Source organism: Natrix helvetica, assembly GCF_964273705.1.
Source record: "Natrix helvetica genome assembly, chromosome: 1".
Lineage (NCBI taxonomy): Eukaryota > Metazoa > Chordata > Lepidosauria > Squamata > Natricidae > Natrix > Natrix helvetica.
The window spans coordinates 341,231,424-341,257,884 of NC_138548.1; the positions used below are offsets into that span (position 1 = coordinate 341,231,424).

Consider the following 26,461-nt stretch of genomic DNA (forward strand, 5'->3'; position numbering starts at 1 on the left):
TGATGAGCAATTCCTTGCGTCCAGTTCCTCTACCGGTGGAGGTGAGACTCTCGTTTCGGTGGTGGTTGTCCCCAGCGCTGCAACAGGGGGCTTGTTTTTGGGAGCCCGAGAGAGTCACAGTGACGACGGACGGCAGCCTCTTCGGCTGGGGGGCCGTGATGGACTCCGACATGACCCAGGGACGTTGGTCTGCCTCGGATCTCCGCCACAACATCAATTGGCTGGAGCTAAAAGCCGCGCGGCTTGCCCTACGGACTTTTCGTCATCACCTGCGGGGGCGCCATGTCCTCCTGCTTACGGACAATGTGGCGACGAAGGCCCATGTCAATCGCCAGGGGGGCACCCACTCACGTTCTCTCTGGCGAGAGGCGCAGTCGTTGGGCTTGTGGGCGGAGAGACACTTGGCCTCCATAGTGGCGGAGCACATCTCAGGAGTGTCCAATCTTCAGGCGGATTGGCTGAGTCGCACAACCCTAGACGATGGCGAGTGGCAACTGGGCCCGGAGTTGTTTCGGAAGATATGCAGCAGGTTCGGCACACCTCGGGTGGATCTGTTCGCCTCCCCCGACAACGCTCAGCTGCCCCGGTTCTTTACCCGGTTCCAGTCTCCGTCGGCGGAAGGAGCGGATGCTCTCAGGAGCCGATGGCCCCCGGGTCTCCTTTATGCCTTTCCTCCCCTTCCCCTCGTTCCCCGTACGATAGGGAAGATAGTCACAGAGAGGGCTCTCGTTATTCTGTTAGCACCATACTGGCCGAGGAGACCCTGGTTCGCGGACCTGGTCCAGCTGTTGGTAGCAGACCCCTGGAGGATTCCCCCGGGGGAGGTCGTTCTGAGTCAGGGGGCTTTACATCACCCAGGGCCTCAGTGGCTCCATCTGACCGCCTGGCTCTTGAACGGAGGATCCTGAGGGGGCAGAGACTTTCGTCAGGAGTCATAGCCACCTTAGAGGCGTCTAGGAGGCCATCCACGGTTAGAATTTACAATGCCACATGGAAAGCGTTTGCGAAGTGGTGCATTCCTTTGGGGTTGGATCCTTCTAGGGCTACCGTCCCAAACGTGTTGGAGTTCCTCCAGAAGGGGTTGGAGGATGGCTTGTCGCATAATACGCTCCGGCGTCAAGTGGCGGCCTTGGCCACCATTCTGGGGGGGGAGGGTTCCCCCGTCCTTTTCCGGTCTCCACTGATTAAGCGTTTTCTGAAGGGGGCGGCTAACATCCGTCCGCCTCCGGTTCATAGGTTTCCAACCTGGGATCTGACCCTGGTTCTCCAGGCTCTGACGAGCTCCCCGTTCGAACCACTTAGGACGGTACACATGCGTCTGCTTACCCTTAAGGTGGTGTTTTTAGTGGCCATTACATCGGCCAGGCGCATTTCAGAGTTGGGGGCCCTTTCTTCACGCAGTGACCTGTGTGTAATACACCAGGACAGGGTGGTCCTTCGTTTGGATCCTTCGTTCATTCCGAAGGTGAATTCACAGTTTCACAGGGCCCAGGAGGTCGTGCTCCCGAATTTTTGTCCCAATCCCTCGAGAGAGCGGGAGTTGGTGTGGCATAAGCTGGACGTTCGCCGGGCTGTTCGCATTTACCTAAAGCGAACTGAGGGCATTAGGAGGACGGAAGCGTTATTTGTTTCCTTTCGTCCAGGCTCGTTAGGATGTAAGGTGTCTTCTTCCACCATCGGACGATGGATTAGGTTGGCCATAGTTGAGGCTTACGGGGCTTCTGGGAAGACTCCCCCATCGGGGATCACTGCGCACTCCACCCGCAGTGCGGCTACTTCGGCGGCTTGGGCCACCAGGGCACCTTTCGAGGATATTTGTAGGGCGGCGGCCTGGGCTTCCCCCACACCTTTTATTAGGCACTATCGTTTGGATACTTATGCCTCGGCTGAGGCATCCTTTGGCCGGAGGGTCCTTCAGAGGGTGGTGGCCGATTCTTCACCTGGGACCCAGTCGGCCCGCCCGGGGACGTAGCGTGGGTATGTCCCTGCTGTGACCCCTCCCTCCACTCTACTGGAAAAAGAACGTTGGTCTTACCTGAACGTTTTTTTCTGGAGTAGTGGAGGGAGGGGTCACATTTCCCGCCCTAGTTAGTTAGTTAGACAGGGTCCGGGAGGTGTAGAATCGGGAGGCCCCGGGGGGGCTTGTTCTTGTTTGTGTTTGACTTGCAGTTGCTGGCCGTGACATCGCGGAAACTGGGAACCAACGGGAGAAGGCGAAGGTTAAGAAGTTTTCTCTCAGTCAAATGGACCAATCAGGCTGTGTTAACCCTGCTGTGACCCCTCCCTCCACTACTCCAGAAAAAAACGTTCAGGTAAGACCAACGTTCTGTTTCAGCAGATTTTTTTAAAGGATAATTGAATAGAGACTATTCGCCTACTGTACAGGTTGAATACTCAGGCAATCCCTTACTTTTCTTCGTTTCTCATTGTTTTCTCTTGCCTGTTCTCTGAGCACTTCTCCCTAGTTTTGTAACACATGTGAAAGGCCCACTTTTTGGAGCGACTGGTTGCTATTTTGCCCGCCAAGGACAATTTTCCATTTCAGATGTTCTAGATTTAGTCAGGAAATCAGAAACAAGCCAATTTCCTAACATATCTTCTTAACACCTTGATGGAATTATAAACATACGGTCTGTATAATTTGCACCAGCTCTTCATTTGAATGAATGGGAAAAAAATGGAGAAGTACTTGAGAAACCGAAACTGAATTCCATCTATTTAGTGCTCTCGGCATAGTCAATTCATTAAATGACTTGGGGGACATTGTGAGACCATGAGTATCCTTCTTGTCCATTCAACTATATTATCCATACTCCACAAGCAGACAAGATTTTAGAAAACAAGCAACTTGGTGCAACTGCCTTAGTCTTTGGAGCAGATGTGGAATGAAGAAGGAATTGGATTGAGTGCCCTGTACCATGATCATGGACATTATCCTGTGGTGGAATATAGTCTAGATTCTGAGCAAGGAGGGGTTGCATTCCAGAGGAGCAAGAGACAGCAAAGTTTAGATAGTTTGTTTGGGAGGAAGACTGACAAGACAGCTCCTCTCTAGGAGTTCTCTGAGTATATCTTTAATGATGCAAGGAGTTTGCTTTAGTTTGGCAAGATTGATGTTAGGCTTCAAAAAACCAAGAAAGACACGCTGAGTTTCTTCAAAGCAGTTTCCTTTATTGTTCCTCTCCTATAGACATAAATCTTGCCAAATTAAAGCACAGTACTAGCATCATTAATGGTATACCCTGAGAACTCCTAGGGAGGAGCTGTCTTGTTCTCCTTCCAACCAAACTATCTAAACTTTGCTGTCTCTTGTTCCTCTGGAATGCAGCCCCTCCCTGCTGGAAATCTGAACTATTATCTATCACATCTCCCTTGATCATTAACCCTTTGATGAAGTCTCCTCCAGGTTTTGGATTGCAGGATGGATGGAGCTCACTAACAGTAATGTGGAGGTATGGAGATGTGTTTTGGGGGCTGCCAGGAATGGTCTTTTTGCCATTGGAATATTGTTTTTGCTTTTGCTGTTTTTGTGAGCTGCTCAGGGTTACTGAACATAAGCTGGGCAGCCATATGAGTTATTAAATAAATACTATAAATACATCATGGAAGGCTTTCCAGAACCTCAACTTGACAAAATTTCAAAATGTTACTCGAAGAAAATATTCTCCTTTGATTCTCCCAGGCTGAATATTCTGGAACATGCTTCAGGAGTGGAGCAGAACAGAAAGGCACAGTAAATTATGAATTTTAAGGCAGATATGTAGAAATTACCACAGCCTGTTTTCTCTATGTATAATCCATAAATGGGATTTGAGACAAAAGCTACCAACTGGTTAGAATGAGTCTATTTTCATTGTGCAAAGCCATCACAAGAGTCTCATAGCTCTTTCAATATTAACATAACTATCATCACATTAGCTTCTGTGAATCTTTATTTACTTCATCAAATGTGTCTGAGGTTTTTAACTACTCACAGTTGTGGGATCAGAACAGAAATGGAGAAATAAGGGTATAGAGGAAAGAGGCAGAATTGGTTGAGTGATAAAATTATTTTGGATGTTGATTCTGAATAGCAATAAAATAATAAAAAGTAATATTTCAAGAGGATTATGCTTACCAGATCATTGTAGCAAAAATAACTTCACAGACCAAATTAAAATGGCAACATATACAGTTCTTAAAGTATTTTAGTTAATTTAATGTCAAATCAAATAGCATTGTGTAAATTTTCTAGCCCTCTGGTTTGTATTAAATGTTATATCCGCTTCACAATCTTTGGCAACCTCATGGTTATGTCACTAAGGTATAGTATTTCAATCCAATTCCATTGAACAACCTGGAATGGCATTTTATTCATATATTCAAGTGACAATAAATGTGGTTTGTATCGATTTCTCTGTCTAGTGCAAGAAACCTCTCAGTCCCATTATGGATTGTTACTCAATGCTCTTGGTGAGAAAAATGAAATGGGACAGGCATTACTGGGAATGGAGAAAAGGCTGCAAGAAGTAAGTGTGAAATTGTTCTTCAGTAAGCTGTAATTTGTCCTAGCTTCACTGTTTCTTCAGAAGAGATAGTCTATTGTGTTTTCAGAGACATAGCCTAGTGTTACGATATCATATGTTATGAAATAATCATGTAATCTTTTTAGATGTTAGACACTCTTTCTGCAAATCAAAACCTAAACTTCCAAAAGCTGCATCTTTGCCATCATTGATAGCCTGCCAATAAAATACATTTTTTTAAAAAAATTACATGATCATATACTACATGCATTATATATTATTTTACAGAATATAACTTCGAATAGTAATGGAAAATTCTTACCTTTATTTAATCCTGTAGGTAGATTCTTTGTTCAGCTAGTGAGAATTTAAAAAAACAACAACTGATATATTCCTTGGAATTTATTTGATTAGATGAAAATAGGTCAATTTTACTTTGTTATAAATTATCTGCTTAACATTAAAAAAATATGATTGATTGCTTAAATGCCAAATCTGCCTGTAAAGGTAGTCTTGCTCTCAGAAGCTAAAGCACATATGTTTGCTGGGAAAATATGACTTAATGAAAACAAGATTAGCTTTGCAAATAAATCAGGAAAGTTATAAGCTTACTAAGGTTTGGTTCATTAATATCTGTGTCATGTGCTGATGACTTAATAAATTAACATTCTTTGCCTGGTTGAATCATTTCATTCTTACTTTATAGATAACTAGGTTAGAGACTTTTTTTAAGACAAAGAGACAACTCTCTCTAAAGAAATCCTTTCTGCTAACATTTTCCCTTTTATTAGCAGAACAAAATATTTTGCCCTGGAGTTGCACTATAGCACTTTGAAGACAGCCAGGAAGCTGATATGGGTTAATAAGGGTCTAGGAGTGTGGAAAATCTATTAGGGTCACATAGGGACCCCAAGTCATAATCTTTTTTTTTAATGGATGTCAGCTTTCAAAACTACCATTGAGGAATTACATTTTTAATACTTCAGTGGTAAAGTTTTGAAAGCTGACATCTATAACACATATTATGATTATTTAATTCTCTAGAGACTGCTTTAAGGAAATTAAAAGATGAAACTATACTACTTCACGTTACAGACAATAAAATCACAGGGTTTCTCCAGGTGTCCATCTTTGCTTTAAAAAATTGCAGAGCCAACTTTGGGCAACGTGGGATATAAGGGGAAAGAAAGTAAGACAATTTATAGTTATTTATTTTCTCATTTTTGAACCACCCATCTCCTTCAGAGAGGGGCTCGTTCAATAAAACGATATTGTATAAAAATAGTATATAAAACTCTGTTAAAAAATAATTAAGGTGATAGGAGATTCTCATGGCACCAACCAGCCCCATAACCGCATGGGTTCCCCATGTGAGGTCAAAGAGCCATGTTTTAACTCCTTTTCAGAAGGCCAGGAGAGTGGGGACCTGCCTCACCTTTGAGGGTGGGGGCAAAGGTAGGAAAGAATCTCTTCCTACGTCCTGCCACTCACATACCCCGCCAGTCAGAGTTCTTTAGCTGAAGGGGCCTGCAACGTATCATCTCTGCCTGATCAAGAGGAACGGGCCAATGTAATTGGATGAGGCCAATTCGGTAGGTAACCCGGCCCCATGCCATGTAGGGCTATGTACATGTCTTGTAAGACATAACTAACTCCTTGATTGAACCCGTAAGCAAACCGATACCCAGTGCAGTTTGTGGAGCAGAGGTGTTACATGTGCCATTCTTTGTTGTTTTGTACAAGTTGCAGTCCTCCTATACCCGTGATTGGTACCCAAAGTGGCACGCAAAGCCATGATGCCTGGCACGCGTGGACTTGGATGTTTCTCTTCCAGATTTCTGGTGCGCATTTGCAACAATCAGCTGTCCTTTGCGCACATGACAGTGCTGAAAACCAGTGTGCGCATGCACACCCACCAGCTGTTTGTCAGATGCGCATGCACGCCAGAACCCAGAAGTTTGGCTTTTCCGGAGCGCAGTCCCTTCACACACGCGGCAATGCCGAAAACCAGCCTGCGCATGTGCTCCAGCCAGCTGATTGTCGGTCGTGCATGCATGCTAGAACCCAGAAGTTTGGCTTTTACAGAGAGCAGCCTCGATAAGCACACACGTGCGACGTTTCCATGTGACAAGTGCCAAAAAGTTTCTCCATCACTGTCATATACAATACTGGCTCAACTCAAACTTGATAAAATCCCGAGTTGGGGGGGGGGGATGTCTTTTTTGATACATGGGAAATTCAAAGTAAGAAATCACTTGTCTGTTTCATAAAGTAGTGAACGTTGCACAAATGTTAGTGACAGTTCATGTATTTTGAAGGTACTGCATGTTTGGCTTCAAGGCATAACAATAAACTCTTTAGATCTCTCGCCTATATAAAAAAGAGAAACATACCTACTTCCCCCACCCATTATAAAGAAAATACAATGCATGACATGCCCTTCAGCGGAGAGAAATGCTGAATAAATTATACGCCGTGTTGTATTTGGAATGAAAGTATTTTAAAACCCATCTTAACCTTTTTCTCTGCTGTTATGACCACTTTCCACAGAAAGACACGGAGATCTCAGATCTGAAGTGTAGCCTTCAATTACTAAAAGATAGTCTGGAGCAATTTACAGTTCAGCAGAACCAGCAGCACTTGAAGATCTGTGAACAATTGGACCACGTGAGGCTTTCCAAAATTCTGAATGACTTGCAAGCATTCGTTTCTGCAGCCAGAGAATCTCATCGTCTCAAGGACAACAGCTCCCAGACTTCTCCAGATATGCTGCTGAACCAATTATCTTATAGTTGCCACTTGACTGTTCTAGCCATCTCTCCTGCAAACAAAGACATCTCTAGTAAGGCTGCCTCGGAAAGTAAAGAAAATATTGACATCCGGCAGAAGAGCCGTAGTCCAGCTGGAGGCCCCAATGCCGACAAAACGCTTTGTTGCTGCAGTGCAAGCCTTCTTACCAAAAGCCAAGAGAGAAAGTGGTTCTTTAGTCAAGAGCCAAACGAAGGTACTCCGGTGAGGAAAGTGATCCAGAGAAACAACCAAGGAAAAGGCTACAGTGCTACAAAACAGTCACAGCTAAACCTTCCTGAGATGGCTAATGGGTTCGTGCGAAATCGTGCAGGCGATGGGAAAAGCAAGGAGCTAACCCCAGGCAGGATGAATAATAAAAGCAAAGGAAACAGAGTTAAACAGGGCAAGCCACGGTTGTCTAGCCAGAGGAAAATAATGTACCCCTCCAGGAAGGGAAACGGTTTGAAATATTCCAGAGCTAATGTAAAACAGGAAACAACGGGAAAAGGACACTCCATCGCAGAATACGCCTGTAGGGAAGCGAGGGAATCTGGTAGTATTAGCTTGAGGCCCCTGGTTTTGAGTGAGAAAAAATCAGGCAGTCTCCAGGACAGAAAGGCCAAGAAATCTAAGCTCCAGTTCCTTCCCCATGAAAACCAGCAGCCCACACCGAATCTCCACGAGAGACCTGACATTAAGGGCAACCATGGTTTCTGGCCCTGCTCCTCCCCAGAAAGTTCCTTTCCCCAAACTCAGATCAAGTGGCTAGATCTCTTTGACAATTACTCCCTGACTAATTGCAATACTCCTGTCCCCAAGAGTGCCACAACCTGTTGCCAATTATTTTTTGATAGCGAGTATTCTGATTAAAAGGGGTTTGTATGTATCATCTGCTGTGGAACTTTCCTTGTAAAACGTTTCCAGAAAAGAACCCCATTTGGGTATTGTAAATAGTATTCCCCGCATCCTCCTGGATCTACCACTGCCACCATCACTGAAGAGTTGTTTTGTGTTGTAACGTTTTGAGAAATACTATAGTAAAGTAGAAAAATGGAGCATGTATCATTTAATTCCTCTGCAGTTCTGGAGATGGGAAAGGAAGCATATGACTAAAGTTGTTTTGTTTAATCTGTCTATACTGGCTCTTTGCTTTTTGTCACCTCCTCAAAAATGTAAATTTTCCCACTGTTGTTATATACATAATGCCCCAAATAAGGGATGTTCTGAACTTATTAATAGTATGGCTGTGAGCATAGGAATGTATGTTTGATTTATAATATAACACACAGTATCTATTTGATCAATGTGTTTATTAAACCTGTACAATAAATATTCTATGGATTCTCAGCCAATTCTGAGACTGGGAAGATTCTTGCAACTGGCTTTGCTGATACGCTGAATACCCTTTTTTGTGACTGTATGAGGAAAGCAGCTCAAGGAAGCAGGTCCCACGTGACTTGATGTGTTATTTGATTAAAGGGATTTGGGACTTATTGTCCTGACCTAGGCTTCCCCAAAAGCACGAAGCTAACTCCTCGTCCCAATAAAACCCCTTTTATTTAGTTTAAAGTGAATTCCTCTCCAGCAAAGTCCCGGACAACAGTCTTTCAAGAGATTTCACAACTACAGACCTTTATCAGGCTTGGACAACGACCAGGCCGATATCTTCCAAACGCCACTCTGTAGCAGACAATACTTGGCAAAAGGTCAGGAACAGATCTTCACCCTAATGGATTGAACTAATTGTCTCCTACAAACTCCCCTCACCTTTCGCTCCTCTTTATTCCCTATGGGAGGGGCCATTCACCGTCCACCTGTGGCTTCACTCACGAGTCGACCCTTGTTCCTTAGCTGTTCCCTTCTGGCAGGTCTGCGCATGCGCACACTGGGAACAGGCTCCAGCTGTTCTGCCCCGCTGATGTCCAACTCTGAAGGCAGCTGATAACTATTAGATGGCCCTGACCCTGCCTCCAACGAAAAGTCCTCATCAGAGCCTTCCCCGGACACCAGGACTGGCCCACGTTCCTCCCCAACCTCCTCACTATCTGAGTCTGCCACCAGCTCCATTGGCAGGCCACAACACTTACCTAAACTCTCTACTTGCCTTGCTGTACAATTGCTCCACAGGCTGTTTGTGGGAACGTAAATGCACAACAGCCCCAGTGTTCTGTGAAGAGGACCTTTACCATAGTTGTGCTTCAGATGTGGCTTTTTCCTCCTCTCATTTCTGCTTCAAGAAGCTACACCAAGTGTTCAAAGTGTGGCAAAATGTTATGAAGGGCACTTAGGAGGGGAGTCTGCCCTCTTTCTACTGACCACCCGAGGCCTTACTGCTGGCATACCCTGCCATTTTCCCTCTCCGGAGCCATTTTACTTGTCAAGACTTAAGGGAACAGTCTCCTACATGTCACAAAGACATCTCTTTCCAATGAATGGCAGGGAGAGAAGGAGGTGGAATGGGCATGTTTGATGCTAGTTCTCCAGACACCGGAAAGGGGTGTCACCTGTTCAAAGCTTCCCATAGCAGCTCCACAGCCTCCCCTCAAATAGCTTATGTGCTGCAGTTCTTCAGAAGAAAGAGATGTGTTTAAAATACGGTTTCCACGGGGTCTGTAGAACAATCATCGCCCTTTTATGACTTCTGGACTTCAACTCCCAGAATTCCTGAGCCAGCCATGTTGGCTCGGAATGGGAGTTGAAGTCCACAAGTTATAAAATGGCCCTTGTTCCCCAACCCTGCTATAGCACACATTGGATATGTTTCATGCCATAAAGCTACACAGCTCAAGGCTACCCCAAAGCATTTTTAAGGGAAAGGAACATTGCAACTAAGAGAAGTGACTTTGCATCTTGCGCTGGGGGCGGGAGGACTCACAGGTTGCAGAGTTGCTTCCCTGGGTGTGCCGCAGGCCACACCCTTCCAGGATAGGGTGAGACTCCTCTTCCCTGTTCCTTTTCCCTACTTCACTTTCATCCATGGTAGCCAGGGGGTGGGTCTCCTCTCTTCCCACCCACCCCCACAAGGAAAAGGGAGAGAATTTGGGAGCGGGGAGAAATGATGAATAATGGTTCCTTTCATGGCAGTTCTTTGATCTCACCTGTTTGATTGGACTTCTGATGCCGATAGCTGCAGTCAGGGAGATGTATCTCCTCACCCCACCTCTTTCCCCTTCCCGGGCTCTCAGTGAAGGCAGACGTTATTCTGCTCCTAGGGAAGCCTGGATGGGGATCCAAAATGCAATCAGCGATGTACCTCTTTGAGCTGTCTCGACTATTTTAAGGACAGCTGTCACTCTTTAGTGATGCCGTGCAGTAGATCATGCGTAAAACTGTCAGGAATGCTGTATTTCTTATCTTGCTTTCTGGCTGATTTGCTGTAATTGGAATTGAAGTGGGGGGAAGGGAGACTGATTCTTAAGTGTCAATGGAGGGTTTCAAATAACCAGAGGTGGATTGCCAATTTTTTACTACCAATTTGGGTGCGCTCCCCTGCGTGCTGTAACAACGGAGTCAGGTAGAGCATTTTAGGCATTGGCCATTCTGTTGCTGAAGTCGTATTTTCTGCAATCGTGTTTGAAGTGCTTTACCTTGAGTTTGTACTGGTTATTTGCCCAAGTATTATTGTGGTTGAAGCTGAAGAAGTTGACAGGCAAGACGTTGTAGCAGACAATTGTATGTACTATGCTCAGATCGGACTGCAGGCGGTGTAGTTCCAGATTGTCTAAGCCCAGAATTTCAAGCCTGGTGGCATAGGGAATTCTATTGTGAGTAGAGGAGTGGAGTACTCTTCTCGTGAAATACCTATGAACCCGCTTAATCGTGTTAATGTCCGATATACAGTGTGGGTTCCAGGCGGACGAGCCGTATTCGAGAATTGGTCTGGCAAAGGTTTTGTATGCCCTACTTAGCAATACAGTGTTACCGGAGAAGAAGCTTCGCAAAATTAGGTTCTTAATGCCTTTGTTAGAGCTTAGCTCAACTATTAAATTTCTCCGGGATTAAAAAAAAAAGTAAATTATTTTGTATAGCCATTCTAAGGATGATTTTTCAAAATCTGTACATTTTATACCACAGGCAGAAAAGGTAACTCTAGAAGGCATGCTCCCTTTTTGCTCTTTTACTCATCTTACTCCCTTTCTTGGGCCAAAGCCACAACTTTACATTTCACCACACAATCCCCATATAATAAAATTGAGATTGTGTTTCTGCACTTGCAGGCATCCCACAGTCTCCCCCTCTCTCTATAAGTCAGAGATAATGAAGTCAGAGAAGCTTCTTTGGCTCACATTTTGATATACTTTCTGAATATATATGCAAACTGGAATCCACTGCCAATATATACAAGTTTCCCTAATTTTGTGTTGCAGCTTGCAATTAAATGTATAACATGAAGAATGCATGCGGTATCACTTATCCTCACAAACACTGATTATTAAAACTCCCATAATAAGAATGCTTATTAAATCAAATTAGGAGAAATGAGCATTAAAAGATGCATGGATTTTCATGGTCATTTTAAAAATGTATTTTGACTTGGCAAGTCCTGTGGAGGTGCCTGAAACCCAGTTCTGTGGGTTTGGCAGGAATGAATTTGAGAATATAATTCTCAACCTGGAGAGGATCCTCTGGACTGTAAATCCATTTATTAGAGCCAAGTCTCTCCTGCTTATCCCTTTTGGCTTATATAGGCCACTTAGTAGGTGACATAGTATTGAGAGCAAGTGGTGATATCAATTTCCCTGAGAGAGGGGTGGTTCTATCACCTAGAAGGAAGTTCTGATGCACCACTTTCTCAAGAACCCAAAAACAATTTGGTCCAGTCCCAGCTTTTCCTCTTTAGGGAATGTTGTTAAGAACAAGATTGGCTGCAGCTTCAAAGGACCCTGGAAAATACAGATTTTTCTGGATCCACTTCAGTCAGGATTCAGGCCAGGGCATAATCTTCTATTCTATATGTGTGTGGGTATGTTCCAGCATAACTCTGGAACTCCTCGAGCAATTTCAACCAAACTTGGCACACAGATGACTTATTCTCTGAAGAAAAATACTGTGGGGGTAAGATACCCCTAAAACCCCTCGGGGTGTGTGTTCTGTTAAGATGCAGCCTGTTGTGCTGTACTGCTGTACCGGCATCTACTGTACAGTGCAGTGGAGTTGCCATGGTAATGGCTTCACAGTACTCCACAAAGGAGCTCCCTCTGGTAAGGGGGAAAATCCAATATTAGAAATTATGTTTGATCCGGACATTTGCTCCCTATAAATACCCGGGCAATGCCGGGTTATTGGCTAGTACTAAGATAGTTTATTTAGCGTATGGAATATCCTGAACGGCATTACAAGACAGAAAGACCTGCCCATGGATTAGAGCCTTGTTCCCCAACCCCCGGGCCGTGGACCGGTGCCGGTCCGTGGATCAATCGGCACCGGGCCGCCCGAGGAACTTCAAATCATTTCACTGTGGCGGGCGGCCGAGGCGCAGAGCATTGCGCCCTCCCAAGCCCGCCCATTGTGTGACAATAGCGAATGAAAATTCGCTATTGTTACACTGATGCTCCTCCTGGCCAATCAGGGAGCGGGTCCTCCCGCTTCCTGATTGGCCGAAAGGCAAACCTCACGCCATTGGCCGAGGAGGAGGCGCCACGGGAGGACTGAGGACTCGAGGTCGGAGACGCGGGGACTGAAGAGAAGCTGCCGTAAGATAAGTGCACGGAGGGGGGGGGGACTCAGCACTATCAAACGGAAAGAGGAGCAGCAGTGGTTTTATTAGAATGCCCTCTCATTCACCCAGGCCTATTGCACTTATTTAGGTCAACAACTCCTGGGTTGAATGTGTTTGTGCTGGTTCAGGCATAAGTGCATGGAGGGGGGGGTTCTCTGGTATTGAGGAGACTCAGCACTATGGCGCGATGATCTCTGTATTGAAAGGGGCATGCTGCCATCTCTGTGTTGAAAGGGGCACGCTGGCATCTCTGTATTAAAAGGGGCACGCTGGCATCTCTGTATTGAAAGGGGCACGCTGGCAACTACGTTCGAGACAACAACTCTGCCGGTGTTCTGGATTAAAGTCATGGCGGAATACCCTGAGATTGCCACCACAGCACTTGAATCCCTATTGCCATTTCCGACAACCTATCTGTGTGAAGCGGGGTTTTCTGCAGTGACAGCAACCAAAACAAAACAACAGAATAAACTGGACATAAGCAACACACTTCGGGTGTCATTGTCTCCTATTACCCCCAGATGGAACCATCTCGTTGCAAAGAAACAAGCTCAGGGTTCTCATTGATTTGGCATTCTAGTGAGTTAAATAAAATAAATCACTTTATATTCATTTTTTGGGGTAGCTGTATTTTATTTTGAAGGCATGTTTAAATACAATTAAATTAAAATTATTAAATCAAAACAAGCGGGCCACGGAAAAATTATCAAACATTTACCGGTCCGCGGCGATAAAAAGGTTGGGGAGCACTGGATTAGAGAACAAAGGAAAATATATGATATCATCAAAAGAGTAAAAGAATTGAAAGGGAAATGGGCTGGTCACATAGCAAGAAGTACTGATGGCAGGTGGACCAAGGCAGTCATAGAATGGATCCCATTTGATACAAAGCATCCACGAAAGAGACCTGAAACAAGGTGGATCAACGATATCAGCAAGTATTGTGGGCCCAATTCACAAAAGAAAACTCAGGACTGTATTAGTTGGAAGCAGGCGGAAGAGGCCTTCATCCTGCAGTGGATAGAAAATGATTAAAATGATGGTGGCATATCATATATGGACTAGCAATATAAATTCACATTTCAACTAGAGTAGTAGAACCCAATATAAATGTTAAAAAGATCTATATTCAGTGGTGGGTTCCTACTGGTTCGGACCCGTTCAGCCGAACCGGTAGTGGTTTGGAAGCCTGGGTGGCTGGAACCCAGGCCTGCCACGCCCCCAAACCAGTTCTCTGGCTCCGCCATCTTGTTTTTCGCTGCACAGAACAATTTTTTATTGCACTGCGCATACACGCACAAGCGTGCACGCCCACAGTGCCCATAAGTGAACCGGCAGTAGTGCCTGATGGAACCCACCCCTGTCTATATTCAAATATAAATGTCTAGGCCATCTAACCTTTGAAGTGTAGCATCATTTACATTATAAATAATCAGATACTGAGATATGCCTTCAGTTTACAGCTGGTCATGATTCATATTAAGATAGTATTAATCATGCTTAACAATGGCTGGTGGTGGTGGTGGCAGGACAGGTGAGATGTTACTGTCTCAGTCTTCTCTGATTGCTTGCCTTTTGTTACTATCAATCATGGTATCCTCCCAGACCACCTATGGACAATATTATGTTTGTGAGGAGGCAATGACTGAGGCAAGGCAGGACTCGGATAACAAGGCTTTATTACAATAGCTAACGCAACAGCAACTCCAGAACCAACAAGTTTGAACAGTTCCTGCTTGACAGCAATTTACATGCAGGCTGTCCCACGGTTAGCCAATCACTGCGCAGTAACTTTCCCGCTCTTGTCACGCTTGCACTTTGACCAATGGCGAGCCTCGGAGACGGAGCCATGTCTCCGAGGCTAAGACATAACACCCCTCTCCACCAGTCTGGCGCATGTGTAATCCTGCAAATATGTAGGCCACCTGTGTGTGCGGTCAGATCATCTTGGCTCGGCTGGAACTGACGCAGGAGAAGGAGGAGGAGGAGACTTCTCCAGGGGAACTGCCTGTGACTGCGCTAACAACTTTGGATGCAACCCTGATTGCCCAGGTAGGTCTGGCACCGGAAGGGTAGACTGCCTGGTCGGGCAACGCGCCGTTTCTGCGGAGGTGTCCGGAACAAACGGGGGGTCTATAGGACCAACTGGGAAGAGATCAGCTGGCGTCTGCGTCAAGGCCATCTGCGGTCACAGCTGATCAATGTGGTGGCGCCAAATGCACCCATCACCTAGGCCAACCCTGTAAGAGCAGGGACCCGTTAATTGCAGAATGCGCCCCAGTATCCACCTCGGCTCACCCCCATAGTTCTGCGCGAAAACCAGATCCCCCATTTCAAAACCCCTTAAGCTTTAATCCCACCTCCTGGAACTTCGACAAAATGGCATGCTTTAGCCAGATGTCCTTTTTTCCCACACTTGTGGCAAATAGCTGATTTGAAACGACACCATGCACGGGCATGGTTCCCGCCACAACCAGCACAGTGGCTCTGAGGTAATTTCATTCGTGAGCGCCCTGCTCCGCCGCCTGCTGTTTTGAGGCGGTCAACGCCAGCCTCATCGGTGTAAGACAAAGAATGTTCATCCACCTCCCCATGATGAATAGGCACAGTCTTAGTAGATGGTAACACAGGGGGCGCTGTGGCTTGACCCATTTCAATCTCAGCAGAGGACTCGTTGGACATCTCAGAGGCACGAGCCTTATCTAACGCTGCTTGCAGGCTGAGCTCAGAATGGGCCAACAAACGGCGATGCAGCCTCGAATCGGTCACCCCGCGCATGAATTGCTGAAGTAAGGAGTCATCTAGATTAGGAAAATCACAGTGCAACGCCGCAGCCCTGAGGGCAGCCATGTACTGGTTCACTGACTCCCCCTCTTTCTGTAGCCTTTGTTGGAACGTATAGCGCCTGGCTATGCGAGATGGAGCTGGGGTGTAATTGTTCTGCAGTCTTGCCAACAGGGTCTCCCATGATAGGGACTGGACTGGTTGCGGGGTGGCCAAAGCCCTGGCTGTTCTGAACATCTCGCGCCCACAAACATTCAGGAATTGGGCTCTCTTTCTCTCACTAGGCAAGTTAGCCAGATTGTTTGCCTTGAGGAAACATTCGAAATGGTCAATGTACGCCTCCCAGGACTTTAAACCTGGTGCAAATGGTGCGAAAAAGTTCGAAGTGGCCATTCTGAGGAAGACACATTCTGAGAAGATTGCCTCGGCGATTAGCCAAAAAGCCTCGTGTTAATAAAAAAAAATCTTTCTTACGTGATACCGCTTTTCCTATCCCACCCTCGTTGCCAATATTATGTTTGGAGGAGGCAATGACTGAGGCAAGGTAAGACTTAGATAACAAGGTTTTATTACAATAGCTAACGCAACAGCAACTCCAGAACCAACAAGCTTGAACAATTCCTGCTTGACAGCAATTTATATGCAGGCTGTCCCAGGGTTAGCCAATCACTGCGCAGTAACTTTCCCGCTCTTGTCACTCGTGCACCTTGACCAATGGCGAGCCTTGGAGATGGAGCCACATCTCCGAGGCTAAGACATAACAGACAATGGAAATTTGGAGCCAGGATTCTCTTTTTCTGTGGTTGGTTCCAGTTGGTGTTGGTGGCAGGGAAGAGGTCAAACCTAGGCCTCTCACCTCTGCAGTGCTTCAGAACACAATGCCTTGCCCTCTCTGTTGAACATCTCTATTTACCATGAAGTGATCCATCCAGGGGTGGGCTGCTGGGGGTTTCACAGGGGTTCGGGAGAACCTCTAGCTAAGATTAGGTGCAATTTGGAGAACCTCCAAATCCCACTCCCGGCTGGCCCAGCCTGCCCCAGCCTGCTCCTCCCAGGAGTTCCTACGTGGCCTGTTTTGGATGCAGGTAAGTGCAGGGCCTGCGCGGCGACTCGGGGAGGGTGAAAAATGGGCCTACGGGAAGTTCAGAAAGGCTACAAAAGGGCCAATTTACGGCCTCTGAAGGGCCTCCAGAGCCTGGGGAGGCAGTTTTCGCCCTCTTGGAGGCTCAAGGAAAGCCTCTGGAACCTGGGGAGGGCAAAAACATCCCCACCGCCATGGTGCAGGAGGCTGACCAGGCCATCCTCTCCATGGCCACGCCCACCAAGGAACTGGGCAGAGAACTCCTTATTTTTTTGTAGCCCATCCCTGGAGCCATCTATTTTTGTTTGCTTGAAGGATAGGGTGGAGAATGAAACATTTTCTATTTTCATGCAAAACTGAAGACGGAGCATGACATCCTCAGCTATTGACCAATAGCTGAGAGCTCTTTCCATATCTTCATTCCCCTATTCCCAAGTTTTGAACGGCTATCAGCTCTCGTTAAGCATTAAAATCATAACACGCAGGTGGTACCTAAAGCACTGACCACAGCCTGCACTGTATTTCATTTCAATTCTGAAATCAGAAAACCCGAGGGCAGAATTGTACCTCCTTTGGCCATGTGCCCCTGGCCAGTGTTGACAGAATTCCCATAAGATTATGAATCAAACTTATTGAGATGGGAGAAAATTGAGAGAAAATTAAGAGAGTCATGAATGGAAGATAATTGTTTAGCAGGAGTTAATTTGTCAAACTATTCTCTGAGTCCCCAAGCCAGTAGTAGATATGCCAGACAGAAGGAAAATTGCTCCTTAATTGAAATTCACATTTCCATGGATCTTAGAATCCCATTAATGTGATTCCGCTCAGCAGGCATTCATAGCAGCCAGGGGATCAGTTTGGATTTACAAATGGCAGGTGTATCAACTTTAAATCAATGATTGCATCACAACAGGGTAGCTTTTAGCTAGATATGAATCTATGGAAACAGAATTGTGACTCCCCCCCAAAAACAGCTGAATCTAAGTCATGGCTATGAGGAAGATATAAGAGGCAACATTTACTTTCATTGCTTCATTGGATAGTATCAATATTTATTTAACCACTGCAAGGCACTTATGCTTCAAAAGAGCAAACAAGAAAGATTAAAGTAATAAATATTTCATAATACGCAGCAAATAATATTCATAACCTTCACATTCATCATACTGAGGAATATCTTTCCCAGTAAACCCAACAGTGGGATGGGAGCTCATTATTTTTATCAAAGTTCAAACGCTTCTGAAAGAACAGCTTGAAGGCTTTTAAAGTTGTTTTTAAAGGCAGCAATCAGCATGTACTGTAGTATCTGGAAGTCAACTGTCATTTTAACTAAGTGGATTGTAAAGATGCCCTTAACTAATCAAGCTGCTCCATTCTGGACCAATAGCAGCTTCTGAGTAGTCTTCAAGGGCAGTCCCACGTGGACTAAATTATAATAACTGTAAACAACATAATATTGAGGATAATGTTCAGTCAAGAAGTGACCAAATTGTAAATAATTGTATACAGGCCTCTTGATCCAGGAATGATCATAACTGATAAACAAAAGGCCTTCTGAACCACAGTTGCCACCTGATCCTCAAGCAGGAGCTACAGGTCTAGTAGATTTCCCAAGTTACAAGCCAGTTCAGCCCAGAGGAACATGCCCATATAAAATAAAGAAGAAATATAACTTGCTTCCTCAAAAATAAGACCTAGCAATATTTTTTAGGGTGCTCATAAGCCCTACCCTTCTCCAAAAAAGATTGTGAGCTAGGCATGAACGCCATCCCGAAAATACACCAGATTGAAGAGGAAATATATAAACACAACAACGCAGAACAATAAAGGGAAAGGTAGGGAGAAGAGAAGAGAGGACAGGAGAGGGAAAGAAGAAAGGGAAAAGGAGAGGAAGAAAGAGCTGAAGTAAGAGTAGGAGAGAGGGCAGGAAGGGGAAGAAGAGGGTAGGAGTGGGGGAGAGGAAGGGGAAGAAGAAAAGGGAAAGGAGTGAATGAAAGAAGTAAGAGAAGAAGGGAGGGAAGGAGAAAAGGAAAGGGAAGAAGAAGTAGGGTTGTTGTAAAACAAGACGGATGTATGGAATGGCAGGAAAGCAATCTCGATTATATCTTTAATTTTAGGAGGAGACATGAATTGCTATAAATGTCAAAAGATGACACATTATTAATAATAGCTATAAGATTGTATATTTGTGAATAATAATAAAAAACTTTTAAAGAAAAAAAAAGATTGTGAGCTAGGCAGATGCATTTAGTTCCGTGTTTCCCCCCAAATAAGACCTAACTGGAAAATAAGCCCCAATGAGTCTTTTGGAGCAAAAATTAATTTATTATTTCTTTCTTTCTTTCTTTCTTTGGATTTATAAACCGCCCCCTTTCCCAAAAAGGGACTCGGGGCGGTGTACAGTCAATGAAACACAGATAAAATACATAAATAACAATATAAATAATATATAAACAATTAAATACTTGAGCATTTGAGTGGAGGAGGTGAGACTGTACAAAGAAATAAATATAGTATAAAAGCCCTAAAACATCCCAATTAAAATACCCAAACCCAATTAAAATATATCCCCAGGAGGTAAGACTAAGAGTGTGCCAGGCCAGCTAATTGAAACAGGTGAGTCTTTAGTTTTTGACGGAAGGAACGGAGGTCAGTGGTGGTTCTGATGTCGGGGGGGAGGTCATTCCAGAGGGTTGGGCCCATCACAGAGAAGGACCTACTCCTAGGTGTCGTCCGCTGGCATTGCCTGGTGGACGGCACCAGGAGGAGTCCCTCCCTGTGAGAGCGGATTGGTCGTAGGGACGTGTGTGGTAGGATGCGATCCTGCAGATAACTAGGTCCTATGCCATGGAGCTCTTTAAAGATGGTAATCAATACCTTGAAACGCACCCGAAAGGCCACAGGCAGCCAGTGCAGCTCGCGCAGGAGGGTTGTTACGCGGGAGTATCGTGCACTCCCCATGATGGCCCGCGCGGCTGCGTTCTGGACTAGCTGTAGTCTCCGGATTCGTCCCAAGGGGAGCCCCATGTAGAGGGCATTGCAGTAGTAATATAAGACCTGGTCTTATTTTTGGTGAAACACGGGTAATTTCAGTTGATTTTAAAATCCATAGGTTTTCTGCTTTGCTGAGAATAAACCTGAACATGTTCTTCCTCACCCAGGCCCTCTCAGACACCTGACACTGGGATAACATCTTGCTGATGATGATGAATGCCAACAGATTTCTCCCAATGTTACATAGTAGGGGCAAGAGAGTAAAGTCCTCACTCACCCCAGAGGGAAAGGGCAGGGTGCAATTTTTCTCCCCTTTGACTGAAAAAATTCCCCTGAAGGAAGGCCAACCACTGCAAAATAGTAACTCAACTCAACCTATTTTCCATCCTCAGAACCCGTGTGTGCTCACATTTGCGAACCGGTAGCGAAGGTAGGTTGATTTCACCCCTGTTTCAGAGGGTCACACGTCTCCTCGGTGGGCTACAATAGTCGACGGATTGCTTTCGGATCCAATTCAAGGTGCTGGTTTTAACCTTTAACCTTTATGGCATAGAACTGGATTATCTGTGGGATTGCCTCTCCTCAATTATAGCTGTGCATTAGAACGACCCTGTTTCCCTGAAAATAAGACCTCCCTGGATAATAAGCCCAATCAGGCTTTTGAGCACATGCGCTAAAATAAGCCCTCCTCCGAAAATAAGCCCTCCCCGGAAATATTGCAACACAGCAGCAGCCATGAGGTGACCACGCTCACCGACTCCTGCACTTCAAAAATAATAAGACCTCCCAAAAAATAAGGCCAAGCACTTATTTGGGGGGGGGATGTCAAAAGAAAATAAGACCCTGTCTTATTTTCAGGGAAACACGGTAGCGAAGAAAGCATTCTGTGGGTCCTGTCTGCATGGGATTATATTTGGTGGCTCCTAGGAGGTAGGCCTTCTCTGCAGTGTCACACGCCTTATAGAACATTCCCCCCCCCCACAAGTTAATTAAGTCCATCCCTTTTGATATGCCAGAAATCCCTGAAGACCTGGGTATGCTAGGAGGCCCGGAGGCTCCAAGGGAGCAGTGCCATTTTAAGAAATCGCCATCGTAGTTAATACATTTAATCCTCAAGTTATGACCATAATGGACCCTGCCTATCACCCATCATAATTCATGACATTTGTAAATGTGAGTTGGTAATGAGACCGATCTGACTTTGCAACCTTTTTTTGCAATTCAGAGCATTTATTTATAGTTTTACTTCGTTGTTCTATTGTGTGAGAGGGTCAGTTGTATAAATTTGACAAATAAACAAAGCACAATATAGTTTCTATATTTCATCAGTATAGCCTTGATAAAGTGTGTCTTATTAAGGATGTCAACATTTAGCACCTATACATGTATACATATATGTATATGTAGACAGACAGACAGATTGCAGTCCTACCTCTTTTCTCTGTTGGGCAGTTAGTGTGAAAACAGCTGCTTGAATTTAATTCCAACAAGTGGAAGAATCGGGATGAGATAGATGGGCTTGTGGTGCAGAGTCTGCTGCTGCTTTAGCCGATTTAATTTATTTCAGTCCCTCCGAAGATAAAGCCAAAAAAAGGAAAAAGTTACTCCTCTTACCTTGGTATTTATAGGGCCAGATCCCTTCGTTTCCTTTCCTTTTGTAATTCTGCGGTGCTCATGTTTCATTTGGCAAACATGACAAGCTGACATTTTCAATCAATGCGTCAGCATCTCCTGGCGAGTCGACGCTCCTTGGAAAATGACAGCAGTACAAATGATTAAGAAATTCTGGAGGGTCCAGAGTGCAGTGGATAATAACCCTGATGTGACAGCCATCCTGGGCACATCTCCATTGACTCCCGAGGTCTTATGAAATAATTACTAGAGCGTAAGAAGAGCCCACTGGGCCATGGCAAAGCTTGCATCTTCATTGGTATTGGGTTTTCCACAATGGTCAGCTAGATGCCTCCAGGAAGTTGCCAGATAGGCCATCCAAATATCAAAACCATCCTGCTCTTGATTCTTAGTGGCGTATAAATACAGCCCTTGATAGGAATGTGTGGGAGCAAATATATGTAGCAAATAACAAGGAGGCTACTGCACCCTTTTTCTCCCTGTCTTTTCAAAAATCCCTTTCCTCTCTTCTCCTAATGAAGAATGGGTATGTCTAGTTTAAGGAAAAGGACTAGGGGGAGACATGATAGCAGTGTTCCAATATCTCAGGGGTTGCCACAAAGAAGAGGGAGTCAAACTATTCTCCAAGGCACCTGAGGGTAGAACAAGAAGCAATGGGTGGAAACTAATCAAGGAGAGAAGCAACTTAGAACTGAGGAGAAATTTCCTGACAGTTAGAACAATTAATCAGTGGAACAGCTTGCCTCCAGAAGTTGTGAATGCCCCAACACTGGAAGTTTTTAAGAAGATGTTGGATAACACTTATCTGGAATGTAAAAGGGTCTCCTGCTTGAGCAGGGGGCTGGTCTAGAAACCATCAAGGTGTTCTGAGCTAGGCTTCCCCAGCAGCATGAAGCCGAATCCTTGTCCTGATAAATCCCTTTTATTTAATCTACAGTGCATTCCTCTCCAGCAAAGTCCCGGCCCACAGTCTTTCAAGATAGTTCACAATTACCGACCTTTATCAGGCTTGGAGTGTGGCCAGACCGACATCCTTCAGATGCTGCAATACTTGGCAAGAATGCAGGAATGAACTAATTGTCTCCTGCAAACTCCCCTCCCCTTTCTCTCCTCTTTTATTCCCTATGGGAGGGGTCACTGTCTACCTATGGCTTTACTCCCAAGGTGATCCTTGTTCCTTAGCTGTTCCCTTCGTCTGGCAAGCCTGTGCATGCGCACACTGGGAACAGGCTCCAGCTGTTCATCTGCCTCACTGATGTCTGACTCCGAAGGCAGCTGATAACTGTCAGATGGCCCTGGCCCCATCTCTGCCTCCAACACAGAGCCCTCGTCAGAACCTTCCCCAAACTCCAGGACTGGCCTTGTTCCTCCCCAACCTCCTCACTGTCCGAATCTGCTGCCAGCTTCGCTGGTGGGCCACAACACTAGGTCCTTTTCAATGCTTTATTCTATTTATCTCTTAATTTTATCAGACCTAACTTGACTCTCCCAGATAAAACACCCTGCAGTCTCATCTACGTGACAGAATAGAAGCCTCTTCAGTGGCTCACGGTACAGCCCAAGGACAGCTTCCATAGGGGCCTTGCAACATAGAGAAACGCAGTCTTCCATCCTTAATCATCCTTCAAAAAGTCCATCTCCTTTACAGTGGGCTTCCCCAGGGTTTCTGCTCTTCTGAAAGGCTCATTTTGCCTAATAATAAAAATAACCCAGGGACACTGACAAGAACTGGCCTTGCTTACATGTGAAGAACAGTTGTAGGAACTGGGTATGTCTAGCTTAAGAGAAAGAAGGACTAGGGGAGACATGATAGCAGTGTTCCAATATCTCAGGGGTTGCCATAAAGAAGAGGGAGTCAAACTGTTCTCCAAGGCACCTGAGGGTAGAACAAGAAGCAATGGGTGGAAACTAATCAAGGAGAGAAGCAACTTAGAACTGAGGAGAAATTTCCTGACAGTTAGAACAATTAATCAGTGGAACAGAAAATGCCTCCAGAAGTTGTGAATGCCCCAACACTGGGAGTCTTTAAGAAGATGTTGGATAGCCATTTGTCTGAAACGGTATAGGGTTTCCTGCCTAGCCAGGGGGTTGGACTAGAAGACCTCCAAGGTCCCTTCCAACTCTACTATTGTATTGTATTGTATTGTATTGTATTGTATTGTATTGTTTTGTATTTGTATTTGTATTTGTACTTATTTGTATTTGTATTATTTGTATTTGTATTTGTATTGTATTGTATTGTATTGTATTGCTTCCCCAATCTGGCCAGTCAATCAAATCCCCCTAGGACACGGGTCAGCAACCTGCAGCTCTGGAGCCACATGTAGCTCTTTCATCCCTCTGCTGTGGCTCCCTGTTGCCAGTCAGCTCCACAATTGATAGGGATTTCATTTAGGACAGGTGGAGGAAAAAGGACGCCATGCTAAGAGGAGACTCTGTGTTGGGGGAGCTGGACTTCCCGTCACTCCACAATTGAACGGGGGGCTTCCGGTTAGGACGTTTGTGGCTCTTTGTGTGTTTAAGATTGCCGACCCCTGCCCTAGAACAACGTTTCCCAAACTTGACAAGTTGAAAGTAAATAGGCTTCAACTCCCAAAATTCTCAGTGAGGGCAACACTGGTGGTGGAATTCTGGGGGTTGAACTCCATATACCTGGAAATTACCAAGGTTGGGAAACCCTGATCTAGGATTTTCCACTTTGTAGTCCTCAACATCGATAAAAATCTTTGTTTTCTTATTGTTCAGGGTCCCTCTTTCTTTTAAATTTATTTATTTATTTTTATTTGACTTCTAGACCGCCCCCTCTCCCGAAGGGACTCGGGGCGGTGTACAGGTACCAAATTAAAACCATGCAAACAATAATAAATATAATTAAAATTGGATTAAATAGACCCCTGTAAAAGTTTATAAAAATTAAAAACTTAGCCTTAAAACCAACCCGTGAAATTTAAAAATACAAACTGAGGTGGAAGAGCTGGAATTAGGCCAGGCCGGCTAGATTAAACAAGTGGGTTTTGAGCTTCTGGCGGAAGGAGCGGAGGTCCGTGGTTGTTCTAATATCAGGGGGAAGGTCATTCCAGAGGGTCGGGCCCATCACAGAGAAGGCTCTTCCCCTGGGCGTCGCCCGCTGGCACAGCCTAGTGGACGGCACCCGGAGGAGTCCCTCTCTGTGTGAGCGGATCGGCCGAAGGGATGTGTGGGGCAGGATACGATCCCGCAAATAGCTATGTCCTGTGCCATGGAGCGCTTTGAAGATGATAATCAATACCTTGAAACGCACCCGAAAGCAGGCATCAATGATTGTTGCACTAAAAGGTGGTTCTCTCTAGCATTGTGTTCCTTCCTCAGATGGAATTCACAACAAGGAAGTTTCATCTAGCAATAGTGGCTAAAAGACAACAATTAAGACATTCTTAGGGCAGCCCTTTTGAAGGAAGGTAGTATCCACCCCTCTACTAGAAAAATGAAATATCCTAGGAAATATTAAAAAGGCAGAATATTATATTTCCTTGGATGAGAAATGGAGAAACATGTTTCTAGACAGGAAACAGACTCACTCTTAATAGTCCCCCCCCCCACATCTTTGTCAATGGGTCATTAAGGCCTGAGCCAATCTATTCTACATAACAAAGATCTACCCCCTTCAGGCAGAGCCATTTCATTGCCCTTCATTGCACCACCCACCAAGTTTCAACCAAACCTAGCACACAGACAGCCCACAAAGCTAGCTATGACCTCTGACAGCAACCAATCAGGATGTTCTTCCTGTGCCCCAGGAAGTCCAAAGCCCAGAGAGGGCATAAAACCCTGGGACTCTCAGCATCTTTTTCCTTTTTTCACCCAGGAGCTCCAAGGCAGGCGATCCTGTCCACCATTAAACCATCTTTCCAAGCAGCCACCATGTTTCCAATGTCTTTTCCCCCACTTGGAACTGAACCCAGACGGACATCTCTTCCAACACTTTCCCCCCAAAAAATCCCTTCCAAAGGGAATGAGAGTTTTCAGACAATCATCTCACTGTTCAATCTGGCTTCGGTAAGAACAGGTATTCCTCAATTTACAACCTTTCATTTAGTGACTGTTCAAAGTTACAACGGCAGTAAAAAAATGTCCATTTTTCACACTTACAACTTATGGTCATGTGACTCTTGGCAACTGTTTCATACTTATGACCATTGCACTCTCCTGGGGTCATGCGATCACCTTTTGCAACCTTTTGACAAGCAAAGTCAATGGGGAAGTTGGATTCACTTAACAACCGTGTTACTAACTTAACAACTTCAGGGATTCACTTAACAACTGTGGCAAGAAAAGTCATAAGAACGGGGCAAAACTCACTTAACAATAGAATTTTTGGGCTCAATATACAGGGATGACCTGTATGTTCTCTCTCACACCTCTTTTTTAGTCCACCGATAGAGGAATAAATAGAGATCATTCTTGGCTTTTATATGAGTGGGTGCAGTGGCCTAGAGGCGGCCCTCTCACCTCACAATCAAGAGGCTGTGAGTTCGATCCTAAGTAGAGGCAGATATTTCTCTCTCTCTGGGCACACTGAGAATGTATCTGCTGCAAAAAAAACCCTCTGCATTGGCGACAGGAAGGGAATCTGGCCAGTAAACACTCAGCTCACTTCAGTTGCCCAGCCTCCACCCCGCAAAGGATTGTGGGATTGTTAAAAGAGGATGCTGATTCTTGGCTTTTATATCTTCTCTTCTGCCAGTGGGGAAAATATTCAATATTAATTTTAATGTTTTTTAATCTTTTGATAATTTTGTTGGAATTGTTGGTCCTCTTGAATAAAGAGGTAGAGTGTCAATGAAATAAATAGATTAAAAAAATTAATGCTGGGCCCCTTGTTCCGATTATTCCTGCTTGTCTTCCTTTCATATCATTTCAGGATAAAGCAACCTAAACGTTACAATGTCCATGAGATTTTAAACAAGTGACTCATCC

At 45.1% G+C, this 26,461-nt stretch overlaps 1 protein-coding gene and 1 long non-coding RNA gene across 6 annotated transcripts in view; one reads left to right on the forward strand and one right to left on the reverse strand.

Annotated features, from left to right (window-relative positions):
• IHO1 (interactor of HORMAD1 1) overlaps window positions 1-8,673 on the forward strand; it is a 34,865-nt gene extending 26,192 nt beyond the window's left edge. For all 5 annotated transcript variants that reach the window (XM_081934243.1, XM_081934246.1, XM_081934244.1 and 2 more), the window contains exons 7-8: window positions 4,405-4,508; window positions 7,056-8,673. In XM_081934243.1, coding sequence (XP_081790369.1) covers window positions 4,405-4,508; window positions 7,056-8,165 — 1,214 coding nt within the window. In that variant the 3' untranslated portion in view covers window positions 8,166-8,673. The remainder of the gene's footprint in view (window positions 1-4,404; window positions 4,509-7,055) is intronic.
• Window positions 8,674-13,961: 5,288 nt separating this feature from the next.
• The window catches only part of LOC309385183, a 33,745-nt gene continuing 21,245 nt past the window's right edge, over window positions 13,962-26,461 (reverse strand). The window contains exons 2-3 of the long non-coding RNA XR_014174170.1: window positions 21,488-21,621; window positions 13,962-14,025 (exon numbers count right to left, since the gene is read on the reverse strand). This is a non-coding gene — a long non-coding RNA (uncharacterized lncRNA). The remainder of the gene's footprint in view (window positions 14,026-21,487; window positions 21,622-26,461) is intronic.